Source organism: Corvus kubaryi, unplaced genomic scaffold (assembly GCF_017639235.1).
Source record: "Corvus kubaryi isolate FWS band 111438036 unplaced genomic scaffold, C.kubaryi_AGA036_p1.0 37285, whole genome shotgun sequence".
NCBI classification, from domain to species: Eukaryota; Metazoa; Chordata; class Aves; order Passeriformes; family Corvidae; genus Corvus; species Corvus kubaryi.
Window position 1 is genome coordinate 2,245,273 of NW_024581089.1, and position 24,796 is coordinate 2,270,068.

General features: G+C 44.0%; 2 protein-coding genes across 7 annotated transcripts in view; one reads left to right on the forward strand and one right to left on the reverse strand.

The window, feature by feature from the left end:
* Nucleotides 1-7,319, forward strand: part of VGLL4 (vestigial like family member 4) — a 66,401-nt gene extending 59,082 nt beyond the window's left edge. For all 3 annotated transcript variants that reach the window (XM_042026736.1, XM_042026734.1, XM_042026735.1), the window contains 2 exons: nucleotides 2,186-2,300; nucleotides 4,503-7,319. In XM_042026736.1, coding sequence (XP_041882670.1) covers nucleotides 2,186-2,300; nucleotides 4,503-4,771 — 384 coding nt within the window. In that variant the 3' untranslated portion in view covers nucleotides 4,772-7,319. The remainder of the gene's footprint in view (nucleotides 1-2,185; nucleotides 2,301-4,502) is intronic.
* ATG7 (autophagy related 7) overlaps nucleotides 6,264-24,796 on the reverse strand; it is a 99,117-nt gene continuing 80,584 nt past the window's right edge. Inside the window, exons 18-20 of one of the 4 annotated variants that reach the window (XR_006015815.1) lie at nucleotides 13,830-23,205; nucleotides 13,609-13,673; nucleotides 6,264-13,170 (exon numbers count right to left, since the gene is read on the reverse strand). Coding sequence is in view for 1 of the 4 variants with exons in the window: in XM_042026731.1 (XP_041882665.1) it covers nucleotides 23,173-23,205 (33 nt within the window). In the remaining 3 variants the exon portion in view is untranslated. Of the gene's footprint in view, nucleotides 23,206-24,796 lie in introns of all 4 variants that reach the window. The other 3 variants (XR_006015814.1, XR_006015813.1, XM_042026731.1) reach the window with 3 other exon arrangements.

Consider the following 24,796-nt stretch of genomic DNA (forward strand, 5'->3'; position numbering starts at 1 on the left):
GCCAAAAGCATTTGCTGCGTTGTTCAGAGTAATGTTGCATCACTAATTCACTTTTCCTAAAGCCAAGTCATTATTTTTGATTAATTTATGCCTTATTTCCATATGCCAGAGTGGTTGTTAAGGTTTTTGTGTTGGTTGGTTGTTCTTTGCCATCTTGCACATGGTGTTTGTTTTGCTGCAGAAGTGCTGAAGCTGAGCCATCTCTGTGCAGGTTAGGCAAGAACAGTTTTCTTATGTGTCAGCCTCACTTTTATCCCTCTTACAAGTGGAGAGACAAAGCAAGAGAGTTGAGCTGTGATGAGCTGCAGCTGAGAAATTAAACTGGCCCATGTACCCAAGCTCTTCCTTCCCTGGACCCCTCTCTTTGACATTTTGAACTAGATTACAATCATTTTTCCTGGGAAAATAGGATGCTGAGGCAAGGCCTTGCTAAGAGCACAGAGTAGGAATCATACGTAACAAAAAGTGTACTGAAAAAAAGAAATCCTAGTTTGATGAGTCCTTGTTTTGGGGTTGTTTTTCTTTAACCTTAACAGGTTGAATGAGATTTCATCTTACTCTGTTTCTAATGAACAGGTGGGAGAAAAATGCCTTATTTGCAGCAGGACAGGGGTATTCAGCTGCTGTAGTTAGTGATTGTTACTAAATTCTCAGTTTATCTCAACATTTTTGTGTAAGCTTCTGTATTCTGTACACACACAACCATAGCAGAGGATTCTGCACAGTGCCTTATCCTGTCCCTTGGGTCTTTGAGGTGTTGGCACGTGCATTTCTGAGACATTATTACCTGTCTTGCTCTACTTCCCTCCTCTTGCATGTCCAAAATACTCTTCTGACGAGATTAAAATATAAAATACACCACTTCAGAGAGGCACAAAATCCTGGCCCCTATAGAAAATAAATACTCCCACACGTGAACTGCTTACAGAAAAATGAAATCATTATTTTTTCTTTATTTACTGGTTTTTTACTTTGCTGCCAGTGCAGTAAGATGTAAATAACCTCATTGCTATTTTGTCCTGGCAAAAATAGTGTTCAACCTCCCTGGAAACCTCAGCTCTTACTTTACTGGTCTTGCTCTTACTCTGCCTAAAGTACCACCAAAGAAGGAAAATTCCCTCCTTCCTCACTGACCTTGTATGGGGGTAGGTGATTTTTTTGTGGGTAAAATTGTGTAAAATGGCCAAGAAATTAAATTACATCGTGTTAATCTTTTGAACACTACTAATTAATTTGCATTGAGTATAATAGACTCTGCATGATCAAATATATGAAATTTATTCCAATACCTGTGTTTGTTATTTCCCTTCAGCCACCTGGAGAAACTGGGGCGTTTCTTTACCCAAGGCTTTGTTTCAGTGTAACATTTCCACAGTAAACAACTATGAAAAGAGCATTTTATGTTTACACTTTGTAGGAAGTATAGATGGTGCAGTTCTGATGCTGTAATGTAGCTGTGAATAGACATTTTGGGGAATTTGCATGTGCTGAGAATGACAGTGATGCTAATTAAGTAGTGCTGGAAAGGCAGGTGAATTACAACAGGAAAGGACTTGTGGTCGAGGCTGGCTCAGAGTTCTTCATATCGTACATCCTATGGGATTAGGATGCACTGTGGAATACAGAGGTAGGGCTAGGATAACTCAACTTCTGATTAAAATTATAACACCAAGACAACAAATACCTGTAAAATGTGCAAAACCCTTCTGAGTCCTGACAAAGATGCGTGGCCATAGAATGAAACAAACATTTAATGTGTTGGCATTTAGTGCTGCATATGGAACTCTGTGAAGTTGACACAATCCCTGTAAAACCACTTTTAAGATTTGCTTTCACACTGCCCTTCTTCTGTTCACTGAAATAGCAAGAACTGCCATGGAAATGCAATGTGGATTTTTATTTTGATAAAAGAATATTGGATATTTGGGAGGTTAATATGAATTGAGTAGTTTATGGGTTTAATTGTTGGGGCTGTGAAGTGGCAACAATCACTGTAAAATCACTTTTAAGATTTGCTTGCACGCTGCCCTTTTTCGGTTCGCTTAAGTAACAAGAACCTTTGTGGAAATGCAATGTGGATTTTTATTTTTAACCAAAGAAACAGCTGAATATTTGGGGGGTTAATACGAAGTGGGTTTAATTGCTGCTGCTGCTGGCCTGAGTGTGACACTTGTGTCCTCTCCAGAACCGTCCCTCTGTTATCACCTGTGCTTCTGCCAACAACCGGAACTGCAACCTGTCCCACTGCCCCATCGCCCACAGCGCCTGCTCCGGGGCTGCCTACAGGAGACCCTCCAGCTGTAAGTGCCACACTCCAAACCGGCCCCACTGGGATTCCAGGACAGCAGAATGGGCTCCACTGTGCCCATATTACCAGGGAGAAAAGGAGGTGAAACAATGCACACCCCTTTGCGTCCCCCAGCAGAAAGTACCAATGCAGAATTAGGGGGAGAGGGGTGTTCTTTCTTCTTGTTTTAAAAAGCTTCTTTTTTAAAAAAAAAACCAAACCCCGAGCACCCCACACAGACAAATAAGTCATTATGTTTATTTTAGCCCAGCTGACAAACAGCAGCCAGGGCCAGCAGATCCCCCCACGCTCTTATTTTAGGAGCTGTAGTTTCCGTGCTCTCTCAATGGCCAGGAGACTCTTGTGATTCAGCTGCAGTCGCAGAAATCTTTCCTGCAGCCACAAATACCCTTCCAAAGCCTGTACCCTCCACCCTGCTCTGCACAGAGAACACAAAAAGCTTTGGAGGGCAGTTGCTACAGCAACCCAAGCAGGGAGCTTTAGCTTTCTGCCTTCTGTGCAATTAGTACTGTTCGTGAAATCTGGTCAGGCAGTACTTGCTGGGAACCCTGGGCTGTTTCTGTTCACTCTCCCTGCACAGAAAGCACAGGGGAAGCTCAGCCCTTCCCTTGCAAGTCCTTTACCTGCTGAGGCAGAGCTTTAACTTGCAGCATTGCCAAAAGCCCAGGGCAGTGTGGCTCCAGCAGCCAGGATGTGTCCATGGAACAATACCAGGATGATGCAGGCAGCAACCTAAAGTCCATAGTAGGGTAATTGTAAGTATTTTTATTAGGAGTAGTATTTTTTTTATTTTTATGAAGATCAGTGTGCTGTTGATAACTCGGACTGGGAGCTGAAGGAGACCCTTAGACTCTTGGAGAAATCAATCATTGGGGATCTCAGATGTTACAAGTTTTCTCACAAACTGGTGCTACTGGTCCCAGGGGAGCTGCTCCAGTGGGCATGGGAACAGGGGGTAGATGTTTCCAAAAAAGATTTGTCTCCTGGCAGGTGAAGAGGTATCTGTGCATGACACTCATGTTTATTTTAGGATCAATCAAGCCTTGCTGGAGCACGGGGGCAGTGCCATGGATCCCAACAGTTCCAAGGATTTTTGGAAAGATGATTCTCATTGAGACATACAAATACTGGTTCTAAACTGTAAAACTGCAGTGCTCTTATGTTCAGTCTGAGGAATTACTGCAGTTCCTGTTCAAAACCTGTCTTTTAAGGCTCTTGTAATAGTCTTACAGCACTTACTGCAGTGGCCATGATTCATTTAGTTCTGACTGCTCCCAGCACAAGTGCGTGGAGTAAGATGAAACCCTGAGCTCAGCTTTTGGCATGCTGCAATTTAGGATGAGGTCTCCTCACACCTGACTGCTATCAGCAGGCTTGGGAGCCGATTTTAAACAACTGTTTACATCATTAATTCCATTTAAGCCTAAATATAGGTTCTATGTGATTGTTTTGGGAGAAGGTTTCCATAGAATTGGAGCTGGAGATGTTGGTTGCCTAAGGGAGAAATACAATTATATATAAATGCTCACCTGTTGCAGGTCACAGAAAAGCAAAAATACTTACCTCCAGTTTTTTTCTTTCATTTTAACTCCTTCCTCCCCACCTTGTTCCCCACTGCTTTCGCTCCCAGGTCTGTAAGGGTGTAAGGAAGGCCATCTTCGTGACTGGGACTTGTAGTGACAGGGCATTATACTACAGGGGGAGATGCTTTGAGGGTTGGAGCCCTTCTGCTCTGGTGACAGGCTAGGAGAGAGAGGGGGTGGTGTTCAGCCTGGAGAGGAGAAGGCCCTTCCAGTTCCTAAAGGGGCTCCAGGAGAGCTGGAGAGGGACTTTGGACAAGGGCCTGAGGTGATGGGACAAGGGGAATGGCTTCCCACTGTCAGAAGGCAGGGTTAGGTGGGATATTGGGAAGAAATCCCTCCCTGTGAGGGTGTGGGGAGGCCCTGGCACAGGGTGCCCAGAGCAGCTGTGGCTGCCCCTGGATCCCTGGAAGTGCCCAAGGCCAGGTTGGACACTGGGGCTTGGAGCAGCCTGGGACAGTGGGAGGGGGTTGGAATGAATGGGATGAGCTTTAAGGTCCTTCCAACCCAAGCTATTCCCAGAGTCTGTGACAGAGAACAGGATAAAGTGCAGGTTGTGAGTGCAGCACTCAGTGCCAGGCTTTTAACTCCCCCTCTGCCTCCTGTCCCCACAGCCACCACTGCCTGTGACCCGGTGGTGGAGGAGCACTTCCGCAGGAGCCTCGGCAAGAACTACAAGGAGCCTGGGCCGGTGGCAAACTCGGTGTCCATCACAGGGTCAGTGGATGACCACTTTGCCAAAGCACTGGGGGACACGTGGCTGCAGATCAAGGCTGCCAAGGACGGGGTGTCGGGCAGCCCCGAGTCGGCGTCGCGGCGGGGCCAGGCGTCCCCTTCCTCCCACATGGTCAATCACAATCACTCGCCCTCCGTGGTCTCCTGAGGACAGGACCCTTCCCGTGGTGAATTTGCATGGTTTGACTGAGCTTGGAACAGTGCTTAAATAGTGGTGGGGGAGGGGAGGTTAGTTTTCGACACATGTTTTTGTGTACTCACTTTCTTGTTTTTTTTGTAAAAGGGTGCCCTTAAAGACGATAGCAGGAACTATTTCATAAAGATTCATACGATGTAGCATCCTTTTTTTCCTGCCTCAATTACCAAAGAAACCTCTGATGCAAATCTGCTGCCCCTTAAAAAGATAATGCACGCTAATCCACAAAAGCCATTACACTTAGTTGGTTGACCCAAGTGCTTTTTTTGCTTTTCTTAGCTTCTCAAGACTAGAATTTGTCTGGTTTGCTTACATTGCCTTTTTTTTTCCCTCTGTGAAGTAATTTTGTATGTATATACTTGAAAAGAACTGTCATGTATGATTTGCACTATTGGAGGAGGACTGAAGTTGCACAGCAACTTTCTGGAAGAGGCTAATATTTTGAGGGCAAACTGCTGAAAAAAGGGTTTAAGGATGACATTTCTATCAGTTTGATTTTTCTTAGAGCAAAACAGCTTTGGAAGGGGAAGTCTCATACAGGTTATAGGTCTTTCTCTCTTTAGATTTCAGGTGCTTAGTGCTTGCAACTGGACTGCATAATTTACAGAACACGGGCATTTTTTCCTAAACACTGCAGTTTGTTAGACTAGAGCTGAGGTTGGAGGGTTCCATAGTGCTTAACGATGCATGTTTTATGAAAAATAGCTGGTATCTATTAATGTATAGACAGTAAGAATCATAATACTTATTAGCTTCTCTTCAGAATTAGTTTATTTTTGTCAGTAACAACCCTAGATATACTTACTGCTGGTACAGTTGTACTCTATGATATTTGTATTTGCTATTCACTTTAGTGGCAGCAGCACCGAGGGCAGCTCAGGACAGGCCTCGTGCAGCACTGCTGCTTCACAGGGATCTGCTTCCCAAACCCCAGTCTGTGTAATCCACCCTGAACTAGCTGCAGGAACTGCTACCCTTACGGATCTTGGCTGGACAACAGATTGTTACAGTTTGTGAAAGATGATCTTTCAGTTTGTTTATTTTTTGGTTTCTTTTTTTAAGCCTATCCATCAGCCTATGCCAAGTCGCAGCATACATTCCTCCAGTAGGGACTTTATTACAGGTATTACTGCATTTATTATCATTTGCTATATTAATAGCTACTAACTAGAAATTAGGCAGTAGAGGCAGGCATAAAACCACAGCTGTGCTAGTGCTAAGAGCTTCTCTTCTCCTTGTTAAGTGTAACTACTCTCCCCCGTACATTCCATCTTCCCAGGACAGTTGCAGCTAGGGCTTGGTTTTTATACTGGGTCCCCTGAAAGGATGGGCTCAGTGTAGGAAGTGAGAACTGGTTGGAAGATGAACTCCACGTGATGTATTATGGACTACGTTACAGTATTGGGTCCATTGTGGCTTTTATTTTATGCTTTTTGTTGTTTTGTTTTTTTTTTTTTAAAGTTAAGCTATTTAATTTGGAAAAGGTGCAGGGTAGAAAGAGATCGGGAGATTGGCTCTTACTCTTGGTGAGAAGGTGGCTGCTCAGTTTTCTTTAAAAAAATGAAAAAAAACCCACAAAAAAAACCAACCCAACACCTAAGCCCCCCAGTTTTACACATTTCACTACCATCTTACTGGGTAGTCAACGCTTCCTTGCTTTGGCATTCAGTACCCTACTCTCTGTAGGAAGATTGTTAAAAGAACACTTTTTTATATAGGTAACTTTAAGACCATCGTTACGCTGTGCGTAAAGAATGTACAGAGAAATTTGTAGGTATTTTTTGAGGAACAATTAATTTGTTAATGATATGTAGCTATTTAATTTTTCCCTTTCCTTTATTGTAATCATTCTTTTTTTTTTTTTTTTTTTTTGGAGAAAAAAGTTGATCTTTTTTTTTTTGTTGTTGTAGATTTGTCTGTAATACAGTAAAAGTGCAGGAACACAGTTATTCTATGAGGACACTGCATTAGCATTAATAGCCACTTGTTTGTTATTGCTACAGGCTACTGAGCAGTATAACAGTCAATACTAATACTGTAGATGGACTCTGTGGAAAATGTGACTCCTCTATTTCTTTGTAAACACAAATAAGATAATGTTTTTAAAGCTAATATTTTCAATAATAGCTGTTTTACAAGGTTACATTTACTTATCTGAGATAGGTAAATGGATTTGAGGGCAATAAAGATTTAATGTGCTATGTCCAGTAAAACAGATATTGGACACAACAATGTCACGAAAGCCAAAGGGTTGGGGGGAGGTGGAAGGACACTTAACTGAACTCACCATCACGAGACGTGGTGAAGTTTCTTCACAGAGCCAGGTTATCTACAGTTCAGTTTGAAAGATTCTCTCTGTGTTTGTAAATCTGTAATATACCATTCTTTTGTGGCCTTGTTTCACCTGGAAAAAAAAAAAAAAAAAAAGGTTTGGCAGGCCATCTTTTTTTTTTGTACTTAAAAGTAGCCTTAAAGAACAATAAAGTGCTCTTAAATCACAGGTGTGTTCCTAAGCCTCTGTATGGCCTGGTGGGAGAGGAATTGGTGTCTGTGCTTCGTGAGCTGGAGGCAGGAACAAACTTCTGGCCCCATCCTGCTTTCCTTCCTTTTTTAGGACCATAACTCCACTGATGGGGCTGCCACAGCCTCAGCCTGGGGTTCAGGGGGGGTTTCCCTACAAGAGTTTGTCAACAAACCCTTTACAGGAATAGAAAATGCTGTGGCTGCCCCAGCAGCCGTGCTGGGCCTTGAGGAGCTCACCTGGACAGGGACTGGTGTGGAAAACACCAGCTGCTCCTGCATTTCTGGTCATGAAAAGACCAGTTTTCTGGCATTTTGTTTGTCCCCCAGCTTCTTCAAGTGTCACCTAGAGAACGGGAATCCCTACCTGGAGAACACAGCTGTATTTTGTCCTCTGTTCCGGGTGAGCAGCATTCCAATGGCACTGGAGATGGTTAATCCTTAAAAAAGTAGTTGTAATTACCTGAGTTTGAGAAAGCCCAGTGAACCAGGCAAGAACCTGCAGAGAACTTTCAACACTCAGTGCATTAGAAGGGGCTCCAAAGTGCGAAAAAAGGAGCCTCTAAAAGGAAGGAGACACGAAGTTGCTGCTGGCTCAGCAGGGCATGAAGGGTTTGAAAACACGGCAGGCCTGGCATGGCTGGGCTCGGCATGAGGGAGATTCCATGAGAACACTTCCAGGAGGATTGGTTTAACACATCTGAAACACATCCCTCTCCAAAACCCATGGAAAGATGCCCAAATCCATGTTGTGAGGGTGTGTGGGAGGGAGGCCAAGGACAACACACCCCACAGGCCTCACAGGCTGCGCTCTGAGGGGAGCTGCTTTCCCTTCAGGAAAAAGGGAAAACATCCCTTCACCAACGTTTTGGGGGCTCCACAGCACAGGCCAGGAACATCGCTGTCTTCCAGGCCAGTAACTTACAGCAAACTCCATCTTCTGCATGGTAAAAGGGTTTTTCTAACTGGCACAAGCAGTAATCCTGCACAGGGGGGTGGCACCATGGCCTGGAGAAACCAGCCCAGACACACATTTCATTAAGCCCTCCAGTATTTGTAATGGCATCTTTTTCTGAGAGCTAAATTAGAGGCAAACCCAGCTGTGCATTTGTAATCTCATCCCTAGGCACGACCATTAGTTTTAATAATTTCAATCCAACCATTGTTTCAGTTTCAGAAAGCAGACCTGACATCATCAGCACTGAGCTGGGCTCTGGGCAGAGGTCAGGAGTGCCCTCTCCAGAATGCAGTTCTGATCCACTTCAGGCTGGATTGGTTGTGAAAATTACCTTTGCAGACAAATCTATCCAGAGGCCAGAGAGAGCTGGGCCGTGCTGGTGTGACCTAGAGTGGTACTACAGGTCACAGCTGTGTGTGGGCACCTGGGCACGATGGCTGTGTCCTCACGGAGCGCTGGCACTGGACAGTGACCACTGACCTGCCCAGCTGGGCTAAAGGAACCTCAGCAGCCTGGGAGTGGCACTGCTCAGGCTCGGGATGATCCCTGTGAATGGAGACTTCTCCAGTATCCAAACACTGCCACCAGCTCATGTTCTTAACGTGACACCCGGGCAAGACCCATCCAGGAGCATTTCCAGTGTTATTTGTGCACTCCCGAGAGCTGGCACACTTAGGCTTGGCCCAGGGGAATGTTCACACTATCTTTAGATCCTTCTTGAAATTTAAACCCCTCTGCATCCTCCTGATCCGTGTCCTCTGGCATGGACACAGCCCCAGGTATGTTCCCAGGTCTCCAGCTCTCTTCCCTTAGCAGACTGATTCCACAGCTGGATTACAAGGTATGATAAAGCACATTCTATCCCTGAAGGGCCCTTGCTAAAAACTATATCAATTTAATAATTTTTTACCCTCTCTTTAAATGGGAACATTCTGCCCCTCTCTGAACAGCTACCTCAAGAGCTTTCTTGGGTGTAAGACAGCCAAAATAATTTAATTGCTTCTTTTTAAGCTGCAGTTACTCACAGTGGGAGCAGTGCCAAACACCAGAGCATTCCCAGTACAGGCTCCTCCTTGAGCTGCCCCTTCCTTGTGGACAGTGTCCTGCTGAAGGCTCCATCCCCATCCAACAGCAGCACCCATCCCTGAGGAACACGAAATAGGAAATTCTCCTATTTTCCTTTGTGAAGCTCAGGAGCCCAGTTCAGCAGACGACAATGGGCAGGCTCAGGGGTTTAGAGCTGCTAATTGCTGTGTCACTTGGGCAGCAATAGCCAGGGACATTCCTCTCTGCTGGGAATGGTTGGCATGGGATTAGTTATACATGGATATTCACACTGGCATGCATTTATATTGTGGCAGAGCTGGAAAAAACAGAATTTCTTTTTCCACAGGCTAATTTCACATAATGACAAAGCAGTTACTGACTTCCACAAGAGCACATTTCACTGCAGTCACATGAGACCCTTTCAATCTCCTCTTGCTTGCAGCCCAGCCAGTTTCACTGCTCACTGCTGCACTGTTCAGTCTAATTTTACATTTTATTTTGCTAAGCAGCAGCTTTCTTAAATGCCAGGGAGAACATCTGTCTTCTCTCCATCACAAAGAGACACAAAGGCATCTGTCAACACGAAGCTGTGTCAGCCAAATGCCTGCTACATTTAATAGTCAAAAAGCTGCTTATCTTAAAACTGTTTACTCAGTTTGGGGAAATACTCTGCACACAGAGCCCTTCTGAGAGCCTCTGCTATCGTGGGGAATCAAGGATACCTTTTCTAATCCAGGAAAACTCAAAGCTCTGATCTCCTGCTTCTTGAAATAGTAAAATACTGTGGGTTGAGCTGTGTTAATGACATCTGGCTTGTGTGTTAAAACATACACAAGATACCACTGAGGTTATAGTAGTTCTGGGTAGTTAAAAGGAAGTATAAAAAATACAGGGTTTTTTTATTTTGCTTTCAGAGGAAAAAACTGATTCAACTAGTTTTAAAAAGAGATTTCTCAGCCTAAGCCTAAACCTTTGCTCTCACTGCCATGTTCCAATATTCACTTACCTTTTTTTTGAGGGGGGAAGCAGAGATGAAAATAGTGGAAAGAACTAACAATACTTACAGATCAAAGCAAGGGCTTTTCCTTTTCCTTTTTTCTTCCAAGGGATGAATTCCCAGGCTCCTGCTAAGGCTACAGAAAATGTCAGCTTATCAACTTCCCCAGAAGAAAGTGTGTGTGTGTTCAAGCAGCACCACAGAGGCTTTTCCCTTGCTTTCCCTGACATACCTGGAGTGAAGTTGATGTAATTTTTCTTCATCACAGGCTGTGAGGAGTTACTGGCACTGTCCTGGCTGCTCCAGCGTGTCCTGTTCCATATCCTGACACAAGCACAAGCACAAGCACCTGCTCAGGAAACACACCCAAGATCAGAGCTGTTAAAAATAAAGTCACCCTCTGCTGTGAAGGTTTTTACTTCTAACCTTTTGTGACTCGTAAATCTCTTCTTCCCAGTGGCTCTCATACTCCCCTCAGGAATTGGAAAATCACAATTAAAAGAAGTCATTTATTAACCTGCAGTCCAATTACTAAAGTAACAGCAGAGACCAGCAGACATAGTTCTTAAAAAGTAAGCACTATTCTCATTTTTCCCCTAAAACACAGTCACACACAGGTACATAATTCTACTTTTGCTGTGAGAAAGCCCCAAGGATACATCAGGAAAGTGTCCAGAGGAAAATAACATCTAAAAACACTCAAGACATTTTCTATGTTGTAATAAAGATGTGACTGGCTGAATACAGGCTCAGAATCATCAACCATATAAAGGTAAAATGCACTTCAGCTTTTAAAGATGTTGCCTAAATTGTCCTATTTCAGAGCTCTCTGTTTTGCTCCCCTCCTCTGACAGCTAATTCAGCCTCCAGCTCCCTGGTCTGGGCAATGTAATTAATGTCATTAACTCAAACAGGGAGTTTTCAGGTGGGGAAATGAAGAAAAAACCAAGAATTGCAAAGCCACCACCCACAGAGCGTGGTGGGATCCCAGGGCTTGTTTTAAGGATTTTCAACAGATTTCCTCACAACAGAAAATAATGCTTTGGTTGCTGCCAGGCTTACAAATGCAGCCTGTGAGTCAAGCTCTGACCTTTCAGGATGATGCAAAATCAGCAGCAGTAAATCAAATCATGACTTTGCTGACATGTCTGTAACTTTGAGTGATTAATCCAACAAATAAACAATTTCTGCCTAGAAATGCAGCAAAGAGGAGTGTGGGACTCTCCTGCTCTGCCCTGTTGCAGCTGAACTCGATGCAGTTTTGCTCCTACCAATTCTCACAGGAAATGTGAAAAATGCCTGGGTGAAGGCTGAGGATTAAAGTCAATACAGATCCACTCATTAGAGACTATTAAAGAGAAACCAGTGAAGGCAGGAAATATTCTCTATTTAGATGAAAAGTTTGTTCCTTTTAACATTGCCCCATTGCAGATCCCACCTTCTCTCCATTCTGTCCTTCTGGGACACATCCCCAAAGCAAATTACATGGATTTTCCCCTCAGAGAAATGTCCATTTTACCAGCACAGCTAAATTAGCTCACACATCACTCTGGACTTTGAGACTTCTTTACACAACTCCCCAGCCATTCAAAAATTGGTTTTCTGCCTTTCTAATGCTAAAGAACAGATACAGACCATTGCTTTTCTATTGCTTGCACAAATCTCCACTGCTGTGTGGCTGTTTGCCCTGCACAGACACCCAGGGACAACAAACAGAACAGCATCAAAGTGCTGCAGTGCCTGGAAAGCTTTCTTGCCATCAGTTATTTTGGTTATAACTCACGTGATCAATTGTAACACTGATATCTCACAACTGTGTTATGCAGTCCCAAAACTCAGAAAATATTTCACCCAAATTTTGCAGGAGCAAAATTAAAATCAGGTTATTCTAAATAACGACATCTGGAATTCATTCTGTTCTTGAGCCATTTAGCTTCACATTTTCAAGGCTTTTTTACACAGCCACAAAACAGATGGGTTCGGTTTTAAATTAAAGAAAAAAGGAAACAGATCCTTGGGAATTGGAGGAACAACAAAACAACAAAACGCCGGTGCTGGGAGAGCAGCAACATTTTGAGAGTTGAGAAAGCTGCAATTTACCCAGAGAGGCAGACTGGGGAAAAGCAAAGATTCTCCCCTCAGGAAACCTCCACTGCTTAGCTCTGCATCCCCAAAGTGGGAATCAGCTCCACTACGACCTCAAACCCAAACACTGCAGGAACTCCCACACAGGATGGTGTTCAAGGAGCACAGGGATTGTTCACTGAGGTACAAGATCACACAGTGACACTTCCAGATCTGTATTTATTTATTTAGCCTGTGGGTGAGGAGTCTGCTTAAGCAAATCTATTGCTTTCATTGCTCTGGAGGTACAAATTCAGAACAGTGCTCCTGCCCTTGCTGAGAGCACCAGAGCAGCTGGGTGACAAGAGAGAAATAGCACTTAATTTCTGCCAAAGAGAAGGTGAAAGCTGGCTGGGTGACCTGTACTGCCTGTGACCCTTTGAGGCCTTACAGCCACAGTTACCTGTAGTTCCACAAAAGTGTGGAAACAGTGTGGGAGCTCCCCAAAGGAAAAAAACTGGTGCTGAGCTGCAGGAGAACTCCTCAGAGACAAACCCTGGCCAGAAAAAGGGATGTGCCAAGGCCTGTCAGCAGCCAGGGAGATGAACTGGAGCTCTGAGGAGTGGCAGCTCCTCAAACCAGTGACGGTACCTCTGCTGGGAAAGCTCCCGAACTGGGGCAGCTCTGGTCCAGCCAGGCTCCATCCAGCTGTTTTTCCTGGCTCTCCTCCAGGTTCCTCTTCTTCTGCCCCTTCATATCTCCCATCTAGAACAAGAGAGGGAAGGAAAACATTAACATGGTACAACAAAAGAAATGCTGGAGCTTCACTACAACAGAGATTTGGGGCAGTGGGCAAGGCTTTCAAAGGTTTTTTCAGTTCATGTGCTCTTGTCTCATAATGGAAGTTTTGTACTTTTTTTTTTAGTGAAAAGTTTAACTGGGGAAAAGAGCCAATGACAACACTGGGAAAGGTTTGTAAAACACAAAAATATCACTAACACCACTGGATAGCCCAACAAATTACAGGTCATGGCAACTTATTTACACTTTGTACTTAGTTCATGAACACTGCTCTGTAGTTCACTCAGGAAGTGGACAAAACCCCCTTTTTTTTTCCTCTTCTGGAGTATATTTGTGATTCGAATTCATCAAGAAATGCTTGTTAATTAAGAACATTTTAAAAACCCCCAGCCCAATTCTTACTTGCTTCTTAATTCTGTTCCATTACCAAAGTCAAGGCACACCAAATGAATGCAAAGCTTCAGTTCCTGGGGACAGACAGGAACTGTGTCAGTGCAGGCCTGGGAGGACACAGCCAACATTTCCTGCCACTCTCAGCCTGGGCTGCTGAGCTCTATTAGCCCCAGTTCCAGCTGTGCTGACCCAGGCTGAGCATGGATCTGAACCCCTTTGGGATCACTTACTGTGAGACAAAGTCAAGCTTCTGGCACTCAGATGGGTAACAAACAGCACAAGCCTCAAAACCAGAAACTCCTTTTAAAGGGAGCATTCAAATAACATTTCCTTTTCTGTTGTTTCTTTTCCATCAGAATAACAAAGCTCTTTGGTGATTCCTCTCTATTTCAGCTGATTTGTTACACAAAGCCCAGAACATACCTGCAAGAAAGAGCCAAACTGGAACAGAGAGCAGTTAAAAGTGAAGAACAGATTTATTTAATCCTCTTTTACACAGGTAAGTTTTAAAAATACATGCTTAATGTACGATTGTCTTTACATTTGATATCAGCCTTCTCTCAGAACTTTGAAACCCAGTTTAAGACACCATCAAACCCTGGCTCAAGCATCCCAAGACGGGCATCCAAAAATTGAGGCAAATGAATTCCAGTAACCACTCCTGGACAAGTTGTCCAAATTCAGCTACAAGGCATTAGCAGTGCTAGAGGAGAGGCAGACCTGCATCACCTCCAGAGTCTGCACTGTTTATTCTCTTGCCCAGCTGGCTCCACTGAGACTAGTCTTGCTCTACCAAGCCCTCACTCTACCAGAATCTCCTCTGAACTAACTCAGACTCTCGGGGACTTTCCTCAGCCTCACACAGCCCAGGGAATTCTGCCTCGATCCACCTTCCCATGGCTGTGACAGTTACAGAGAGGACAGAGGTACTTCAAACAAGCAGTGTTTTTAGAAAGCCCAGTAAATTAATGACATCAAACTCCAAACTGTGAAAGCTGGAATGGAAGACCTTGGCTTAGAAAATTTCTGAAGACACAACCACCTACAACTATAGCAACAGAATAATTTTAAAGCAGTGCTTTGGTCATATTCTGAAACATGTTGTGCTGCACGTCCCCATGTCCTGAGTGTCAGCCCCTCCTGACACCCTGGTGACATTTGAGTCCCATTCTTTTCCAGTATCTCACATCAAGAGGTATTTTGTTAATCTCTGCTCCCAGAGGACTTTTAAGAATTGCTATCTTGAAGTTATCTCTCTGAATCTCTTAATGACATTTCCAAATACTACCCACAGGAAAAAAAACTTAACAGATACCATCGTGGTTGGGAATGAATCTGTCCAGCCACAGGGCAAGGCTGGCCATGCACCAGTGACCTGTTCCATCCCTCCCTTGCAAATCCAGGCTCAAAGAAGCCTGGCTTAAGTTTGTAGCGTTGCTAAACTCAACTGAGTCCACAGGGCAGAAGTTACAGCTCACTCATCCCAACTACTGCCAAAGAAAAATCATAAATGGTGGCTAAATGCATGCAAGAAACATGCAACAGCAAATGTTTTAATTAGGGAGAAATTGTCTTTGTGTAACCAAATAATTGTGGTGTTATCACATTCACACCACCTACTGCTCAGTGTCCCCAACTTGGTGCCAATAATGATGAATTACTGGGATGTATCAATAGGATATATCCAATAGCCACTGGGTGGGACCTGAGTGAGAGCTTTTCATTAAAAGCCATTTAAAATGTAATTTAGAAAATAAAGGACCCAAGGGAAACTCAGCAGCAACTTTAGGAAGATAAGATGAATTAAAAAAAAATTATCAGAAAAAGTAGAAAGAGATACAGAAACTTTTTTTAGAACCTTGGTCTAACGTGTCATCTGAAAAGTAACTAAGTTGTAATAGTGCCAGATTTTGACATCACTGGAAGAAAGCCCATTACCTAGAGCAGCCACTGACCCCACTTCCCTCGGAGTTTTCCTTTAAATGCCACCACAGAGGCTCTGCCTGCTCAGTGAGAACCCAGCACAGGCAGAGCCACCCTGAAAGGCTCCGCTGCACGAGTTCCTGCAGAGCTCCAAACCTGCCACTACCAAACAAAAGGCCAAACAAAGGCATCCTTTGCTCTGCCCAGCAACAAACAACCCAACACACCGAGAGCCTGCCCAGGAACACCCTGAGCCCATGACCTAGACAGACACGCAGCTCCTCGCATTCCTCCGATGGCCAGAATTCCTGCCGTGACTCCTCGCTGCATTCCCCAGCCAGCTCCTGCCTGCAGTGACGTGGCCAAGGGCTGCTGGCCAGGCAGGAAACAGCTGCAGCAGCTGCTCGTCCCCCAGGCCTTGCTGCTGCCACCGCTGCCTTGGGGACACCCTGCACAGCCCCAGAGCTGCTCCAGCTCCCCCTGAGCCAGCGAGCGCTGTCCCTGCCAAGGCAGCTCTGCAATGTGCCCTGCGTCTGCTGTGCTGCAGGTACACGCTGCTGGCAGAGCCACTGCGCTGCCCACCAGCGTGCAAAGACACCTTTTGTTTGCGCTGCTTCCCAAATAATAATGGAAAACGATGCTCAAGACCTTCTCCTCCCCTCAGCTGCTGCCCTCTCCACACCAGGAGTGAATTAAGCCTGATTTACAACAGCAGAACTTCTACAAAGGCCTAATTACCGTGATTTCATTCATAAAGAGCTAATGTATAAATATGGCTCTCCCATTTTAAGTAATATTGGCATTTTCAGCAATTCAAAAGGTTAAACCCTGGATCCTCTGAATGGCAGGGCTGCCTTAAGTAATTAAACCCCCTCATCCCTCCCCCCTCACACACAAAAAACCTCAAAGCGAAGCCAAGAGCCCTATTTAGGAAAGCAGCAATTCCAGGAGGAGCTGCCGGTGATGTCATGGCATTTAAACGTCGCCTGAGTCACAGGTTCCTGAGGAAGTGGCAACACCTACGGAATTACTGGATAAAAGTCAGCCTTGGAAGCACGAAATGAAAATAAAGACGCTCACAGACAAAGCAAAAACCTCAAGGAAAATCGTGCCTGCTTTATAGAGCTCCTCCCCGGTAATTTGTGGGAAGTCTGTCACTGGAAATGAACGTGCGTGTCACTGAGAGCCCTCCCTCGGGGAGGCTGCGGCACTGGGGATGTGGGGAGAAAAGGAAAAAGAAAAAGAAAGAGGAGAGAAAGGACTCCAAAAATTGTCAAAACTCAGAGTCCAAATGCTTTCAGTGCAGCAGACATGGAAGCTTCTCTCCTTCCTTCCTTCCTTCTTGCCTGTCTTCCTTGCCACGATGAGGAAACAATTCCAGCAGCTCTGCTCCAGGCAGCTTTAGCCCGCACTGGTTTGATTTGGGAAACAAAAGCATTCCAGCAATGAGACTTCACACGCCTCGAACCTTGCAGTGCAGGATGCACCAACTGCAGCTTCTGAGAGAAGAGTGGAGACCACCAGAAGACCATGAAGACCATTAGACCAAAAGAGAAATTAAGGAAAAAACTAGAGAGCTCCAGTTTAATGTCTCCCCTTTCCTACTTCTGTAGTGCAGAGTAGTATTTCACTAACAAATCAAACAATGAATCACTCTGCTGAGATCTTGAAAAAGTCAAACGTCCCAGTGCCAAAGACTGAAGTTACGCACAAGCCTGAATTTTTGCATGCTCAGACTACTGAAGCAGCAACCCACAGCCAAGGAATGTAAGAACAGAAAGTAACTGGATGGGAAAGGAGGGAAATTACAAGGAATAATTTTTGAAAAGTCGTGCTTTTGATTTGGAGCAGCACAGCACTGTACATATGCTCCTGTCCTTTCCTGTTAGCTCACTAAAATATTTTGTTAAGAAGCGATTTGAACTTTTATCCCATTTAAAATGAAACACACGTGTGCATGTGACCTTCACCGAGAGACAAAGCCCATTGTGCTTCCTATCAATGTCCTACATAAACATCCATGCAAAGAACAGGAGGAAACAGGCATTTAGAGAGCTCCAGGAGATGGAAGGAGCGTGTGCTCCCTGCCAGCCAGGAAACACAGCACAGGCTGTTTTCAGAGCTCCTGATTATGCCTTTTCTCCCTAAACCCAAGGAGCTCCAATGGCAAGGGAGCACTGACTTGATTAAGCAGAAAGAACTTGTGCTGACAAACAACTGGTGGGTTCTGAAAATCTGTTCAGAGAATGTCCTAAATAATTCCACTGCATTTGAGAAAGTGCCATGGTGAAGTCACAACAGGCAGATAATATAATTAGCGAGGGCTGCAATTACAGCTTGAACTTATATATGGTTGGAGCAGTCATCTGCATCCTCATCCTGAGGTGAGATCATCCGGACTGGGAAATTAGGTGAAAAAACTGCTGCCCAAAGACATGGAATACCTGAAGGTACTCAAAGTACATCATTGCCACTCCGGTTTAGTGCTGTTAATTCTTCTGGGAGGAGCTTCAGCCTGGTTAAAATAATCCTCAAGTGACTCATTCCAGGGACTCCTCCACAACCTGGCCTGGTGGAAGGATGAGGATTGCTGGCCTGAGGAGAGAGGTGGCTACAGATGAGCACGAGCCACAGCCTGGTTCTCAAGGCTTCAAAATGGCAACGGAACAGTTTGACCCAGGATAACTGAAAATAAAGCCCAGAGATATTGCTGATAGGTTATCAAGACAAGTAAAATGAGAGAAAAAAGGTCAATAAACTGTTAGGGGTTTTTAATTCCAAACCTGCCAACTGTTGCACAGGTAAGAAAATGAGCTTTCCAGAAATGATGAAGCTGAAGTGGGAATAGAGAGGGCAAGCCTAGATGAATTTCAAACCTAAAGCATTACCTCTGTGGTGTTTTGAAGCACTGTCAGGCTCTGGAGAAGGCCCAGGCAGCTGCAAGGAAGGAGAGCTGGAAATGGCACAGGTAGGCAAGGTTTTCATAGGTTAGGAATTTACACCCTGGCACAGTCCAAAGTCTTCCTAGTGTAGTATTTCTGCCTTTAAAAACAGTTAATCCAGGTGCTCTGGAAGAGCAAAGGTGCACAACAGCCTCTGGAAGGAAAGTTTCATTCCAGCAGGATATGCACAAGCACATCAGCTGCACTGAAAATGAAATTAAAAAAAAAAAGAAAAAAAGGAATTAATGAAGCCAAATGGTAACAGGCTGGAGACATCTTCCAGGCTCTGTTTCTTATGAAGTCAGCTAAATTTCCCATGTTGCAAATATTTCTTTAATGGCTCTCTTTGGAGTATAAACGCTTATTTGTTCCTAAGGAAAGCCTTGCATTCTTATTTTAAAAAGAAATAAAAAATTTAAAAAAGAAATGATTTTAAAAAGAAATTTGGCAGTAAAATCCCAGCACTGAGCTGCTCCTGCTCTCTTCTTTCTGTGTGCACTCTGAATGCAAAGTCACAGAGCAGCAATCCCTGAGCCAGGGGCACATGGAATGGCCTGGAGCACGTGGAAGGAGCAGACAGGCTGGGTATGTGCCAGCTTGAAATGTATTTACTTCTGCAAGAATGTGAGCAATCCTTCCTATTCCCGTAAGAATGGAGAGCTACGACTCTCCTGGAACTCCTAAAATTTGGTTATACTTTGAAGAGGAACTATATAAAAATATCCTCATGGATTCTGTCCCAGCTCCCAAAGATTCTGTGAGAGGCACGGTGTCCTTCATCACCATCAGCTCAGGGACCTCACCCAGCCCTGGCCTCCATGAGAATCCTGCACAGCCAAGTCTGTTCCCAGAACACATCTCAGAATCACACTGGTTTTATGGGGTGGCTTGAAAAAGGGGAAGAAACTCAACGGGAAGTTGGGAGCTGGGCGAGTTCACCATGGCCCAGCAGGCCCAGAGCAGGGTGAGGATGGAGCAGCAGTGGTGAGCTTGGAGGGGCTGGGGTTACCCTTGGACTTGATGATCTAAAGGGTCTTTTCCAACCAAATGCTTCTCAGATTCCATCAGCAATCCCAGTTATGCAAGTTAACAGATATTTAGGAACAATTTGTTCAGTAGGAGGGAAACGCATGCTGTCATTTGATTCCACAGAGCAAAGCTCAGAAATAAAACCCATTTCAGTGAGGTTGCTAAATAAGAGCACAAGTGCTTATAGATGGCAGAATCACTCCATTTTGCAAATACTTCTGTTGCATCTATTTAAGGTGGGCAGCCAAAATTTATACAAAGAAACAAGAGTAGAGTCATAGAATGCTAAGGGGTTGGAAAGGACCTTTGAGATGATCTGGTGCCACCCCCTGCCATGGGCAGGGACCCACACAAAGGGCAATAAGAAGATCAAAGATGACAAAATGGGAATTTTAGTTTACCTCACTGGGCTTCTCTGAGGACACAGTACCAAAGCCATGCAGAACACAGGCAAGGGAAAGCATTTTTCCAAGCTCAAGCTCAATGATTTTAAGGCCTGGAGCAGTCACTGCAGTTTCCTTTGTTGTGCCAAAATAACTCCAGTGCTGCTGACATCTACTGAAGCAGAATCTCTTTAGTTCTTGGGAGCCATCAGCTTCCTGGGAATAGAACTCCTGTGGTTCCACCCCTGATGACCTTCTCAATCAACCTGCCTGGGCCACCATGAATCTTCCTCCATGGATCTAAGTGTGGTTTCCACGTTTGTGCCTTTCTCCCTTCCAGAGCCCAGTGCTGAAGGCTTCAGACTCAAAACACCCACTTTGGGAAAGGTTCTGGCCATGGCTGGGATGGCACCAGGACAGTTCAAGGTGTCCCTGAGGGAAATCCATTCCCCACGGACAGAGCAGGACACAGCAGCAAGGATGAGAGCAACTCAGGGCTCCAAAAAAGAAAACTCTCCTACGGAATCTCAAATTCCTCACTCTGATGGATGTGTTACGTTCATGTAACAAATTCTGAACCTCAGTCAGCAGAACACACTGCAGGGGTGACACTGAAGCAAAATCCCAGCTGGTAGAAGTGTGAAATCACAACAGAAGCTGTCATCCCATGAGCTTCTTTAATGCTCAAGTACAAAAGGGGTGTCAGAGCTCTCCACTGAGATCTTCTAACAGTATTAAATGTCCCCAGGTGAGGCCTGTGGGTGCCACAGCTGCAGGCTGCCATATAATGCCAGGATATTTCTATTAGATAGTTGAGGAATATGAGCAGGATCCTCTGAGATTGCTCATTCCCTCTTCCCAACAGGTTTGGTTCACACCAGAAAAGCCCTGGCTGGGTTCTCCAGTGAAAGTTCAGGTTCTTCACTGGTGCCATGGGGGAAAAGCTCCTGGCAGCACAAATGACATTAAAATCCCACCTTCTCCATGAAAAAGGGAAAGTTTAGCTTGTCCTGTTAAACAGCAAACACTGGAGCTGGGGACTGTGCAGAAATCCTGCATTAAGTGCACACATGGCAGCAAATAAATGTATTTATCTGCTGTTAGTATTTGAATGTACATTCATTCATTCATGGGAATGGATTCTCGGGATTTGTCACTCAGTAAATGCCCAGAAATTGAGTCAGTGCAAAAGGAGAACAATTCTGGTCTGCAAGGAGAAAGAAAACAACGTTCTAGTGAGACAAGGGAAGTTATTCCAAGCCAGAGTGAAGTGTTTGCACATCAGGGACATCTGGGAAGCACATGGACAGGAAACAGCCCAGCCTGGGAGAGCTGGATGGCACTGGAATGAGAGGTAAGGAAACATTGCATTAACCCTGAGCTCTGGACCTTTCTGCCTCCTCTTCTGCACAGACACGTCCCAAGCAAAGCTACAAGGGAGCTTTAGCAGGCCAAGCAGAGTTTCAGGTATTTAAAACAATTATTAATGTTTACCAGGTTCAGGAAGATGTGCAGCTTTCAAGTTGCAGATAACCCCAAACTGCAGAGCCATTCACACTCCACGGTCAGCAACTCCCAAAGATAAAAAAAGCAGATTATTCCCTTTAAACTGCCCTGGCACCGACCCATGGCTGCAGCTGGACTATGGCATGGCTACAAACATGGCTCCAAAGTCATCATGTACTTTAAGTGCTTTAAAAATGTACATTGCAGGGTGTCAAGCTCAGTGTCCAGTGCCTGGCCACCAAAAGAGGACTTGTTCTGGTTACCAGCTCTGATTTCTAAAATATATTGAGTTCATATATATTTTATATTACACTGAAGTTACCTAAGCTAGACATTCCCCTGCGTAAGAAATCACATAAATACAATGACTATGACAATAAATAAATAGAAATAATGGCTATTTTAGACAATAATGGCTATTTTAGACAGTTGGTGCACACCTCAGCAGGTTTCAATAAATCTTCTTTTCTGATCAGAATATAGGAGTTGCAGATATCCTTGACCTGACTGAACTTCTTCTGAGGTGGCATAAGAGAGAAGATGGGAAATTCTCTACAAAAAAAAAACCAAACCAAAATACTCTGAGCTTATGTTAAGGAAGGAAGTAAAATAATTGGATTGACCAACTAATTTTCATAACATATCTGGGAAACAGAGGCTGCTTGGCAGATAAAGTGATTTGCATTTTTTTAAGTGAATTAGCTCATAAACCCCACAATATAAAGCTATGAAAGGGATTTCAAATTTCCTTCTAAAACCTATTCCAAGTTAAGACCAATAGATTCACTTTCAATACTGCTGTAATGTACTTTGATATTTTAAAGCTCCTTTTTCCTCAAGCTATTTTTTAAACTCAAGGATTCTCAAACTCCTGTTTGTGCTCAGCCATAATCTCTGAAAAAACTCAAATGAACCAAAAAGGAAAAGAGATTTGCTCTTTTTGAACTCCTGCAAGGTTCTGCATGACCACACCCAAACCCAGCAAAGTCAGAGAACAAATTTCTCATTTCAGTGAAGCATTTCCCTACAACTTTTGACTGAATCAATGACCCACCACCCCCTAAAGCAGTTTTTAACCGTGTAACAGAGCCTTCTCTGAGCTTCAGGGGAGCCTAACCATGATACAAATGTATTTTGGTCTTTCCTGGGCAAAAATCAGTCCAACCACTTTGTTTCCAAGGTATGAAAGGATGACATCTTTACAGGGAGTAACAATTCCATGGATACATCCAGAACAACTGCACCCTAAATCCATGTGGTAGAGGCAGCAGGTTTAGGTCCTTACCCACTCCTGCCCGCCTTTAAATGTGAAATTTAATTCCCAAGAGCAGAAAATGCTCAATCTTAACAAATTCCAACTAAAGTGCCCCAAATCTGAGAGAGATGAACAAAGACATTCAGAAATGCTGCTTGGACATGGCCACTGACAAGCCAAATAAAACCTGGCACAAACAAACCACCCAAATTGGCTTAAGCAGCATATTTTATATGTAAGCCATATTCAGAAACTTAAAAAAAAACCCCAAACAAAACCCAAAAGAAAGAGAGCAGGTTTAAACATAAGCACATTGCTCCAGTTATTTACACAATAAAAATGAAAACATGGCGAGTTGTGTCCATAAGAGACAGCTTCGAAAGTGGAGTTATTCACGGCAAAACGTGGGTTCTGTTTGTTTGTCTTTGCAGCAGCCAGGAGGGGTAAGAAATCATTAACTTGTCCAAGCAGAGATAAAAGGCAGGGCTGCAGTGCAGAGCAGGGCATCCTCCTCCTCCTCCTCAGCCACCTGATTTCAAACTGTTTCATCATCACTCATGTCCCAGATCTGCAACAAATAAAGGAATTTTAGTTTGTGGAGTTGAAATATGCCCTTAATACACTCCTATAAATTCACATTGCTGTTTAAAAGGAATAATAAATAGCATTTTATGAACTGTTGACTAGCACCAATGGAGCTTTACAGAAAATTCAGTGGTTTTCTCCTCTGTTAACAACCTACACATCAATAATTATTTGTCATCTTGGGGGTACTTTTAACATCTACTTTTCAGCATTTGTCACTTTGGCTATTTGCTATTTATTATCATTTACAGGAAGGCTCAGATGAAACCCCAGACATTCTGGGCTGGTTTGCTGACTCACTGGCACACACTTCATGTGAGTAATAACTTCTAATAAACAGCTTATTTTACTAAACTGCAGAAAAATTATTCTAGACATTCATTCAAGAACTAATTGGTCACTTTACACTCAAATATTGGATGTCATAAACAGCAGCTTAAGGACAAGAAGTTATATGGAAATTTGTACTTTTCTAGTGCTTAAAAAAGAAATAAAGCTACACCATTTTTTCCTGCAGTACAACACAATTGTACTTTTACTTTCTGGCTTGCCCTTGGCCAGTAAGTGGTTACAGAGTGGGGGGAAAAGTGAATATTTTCACAGAATTTCAAGGCGTCCTTGTGAAAACACTGAGGTGGAGTAGCAGAAATTCAGACCAGGGATCTGCAGAGCTGTTTGTGGGGGGAGAGCACATTCCCAATATCCTCCAAGCTTTTTCTTCCAGAGAAACAGGGGTGCTCCTAAAGCACTTTTTCTGATATTTTAGAGGTTTAGCTCATGGCAAATACCCTCTTTTCCACCTGGCAGGGCTTAAGCTCAGGACTAACACGGGTACAGCTTTGAGCTGGATTTAAGAACATAGCAACACCAAGTTTATAATACATAAAACCACATCTCTGACTGGGAGCATTTCTAACTTGCCCAAATTATCAGCAACACTTGTGGAGTGTTGCAGATGACACTTGACAAGTGGTTTGGATGGCAAGCACAAAAATGCCATTTCCAGAGCACATAGCCCCCAGAAATCCCTTGCTGGCCATGGCCTGACCAAAGGAGCTGCAGCACTTCTGTGTCCCTGGGGAAATGAAATTCAGTTCCTCTGTTCCAAAACACAACTCGTGTGTTGGCATGAGGTGGCCAGCTGAGTTATTCTCTCATTTTACATCCTGACCACTAAAATCTATCAAACCCCCCTCACAGCAGAGCATGAACAGTTATTTGGGCTGTAAATTCTTCAGGGCACAAAGCAGTGTTTTACATGCACACAGTGCCTGGGACAATGGGGCACTGTTCTCACTGCACTGGGTAGACAAATAAAAAATACAAATAACCCCTTTTCTAGCCAGCCAACAATGCCTATTGACCTATAGCTTTAATAAACCCCTACAGGAAAAAATGGACTATTTCTGGAATTTAAAAACATTCTGAAAAAAGCTCTTCACATCCAGCCTAGGGAAAGACATAAAATCAAACATTTCTCTGCAGTGCTACGAGCTGTGTAAAACGAAAACTCTGAATGGCAAGATTTGCTCCATTCCTAGAAGCGTCACAAAATGGTGGTGTAAATCCTTATG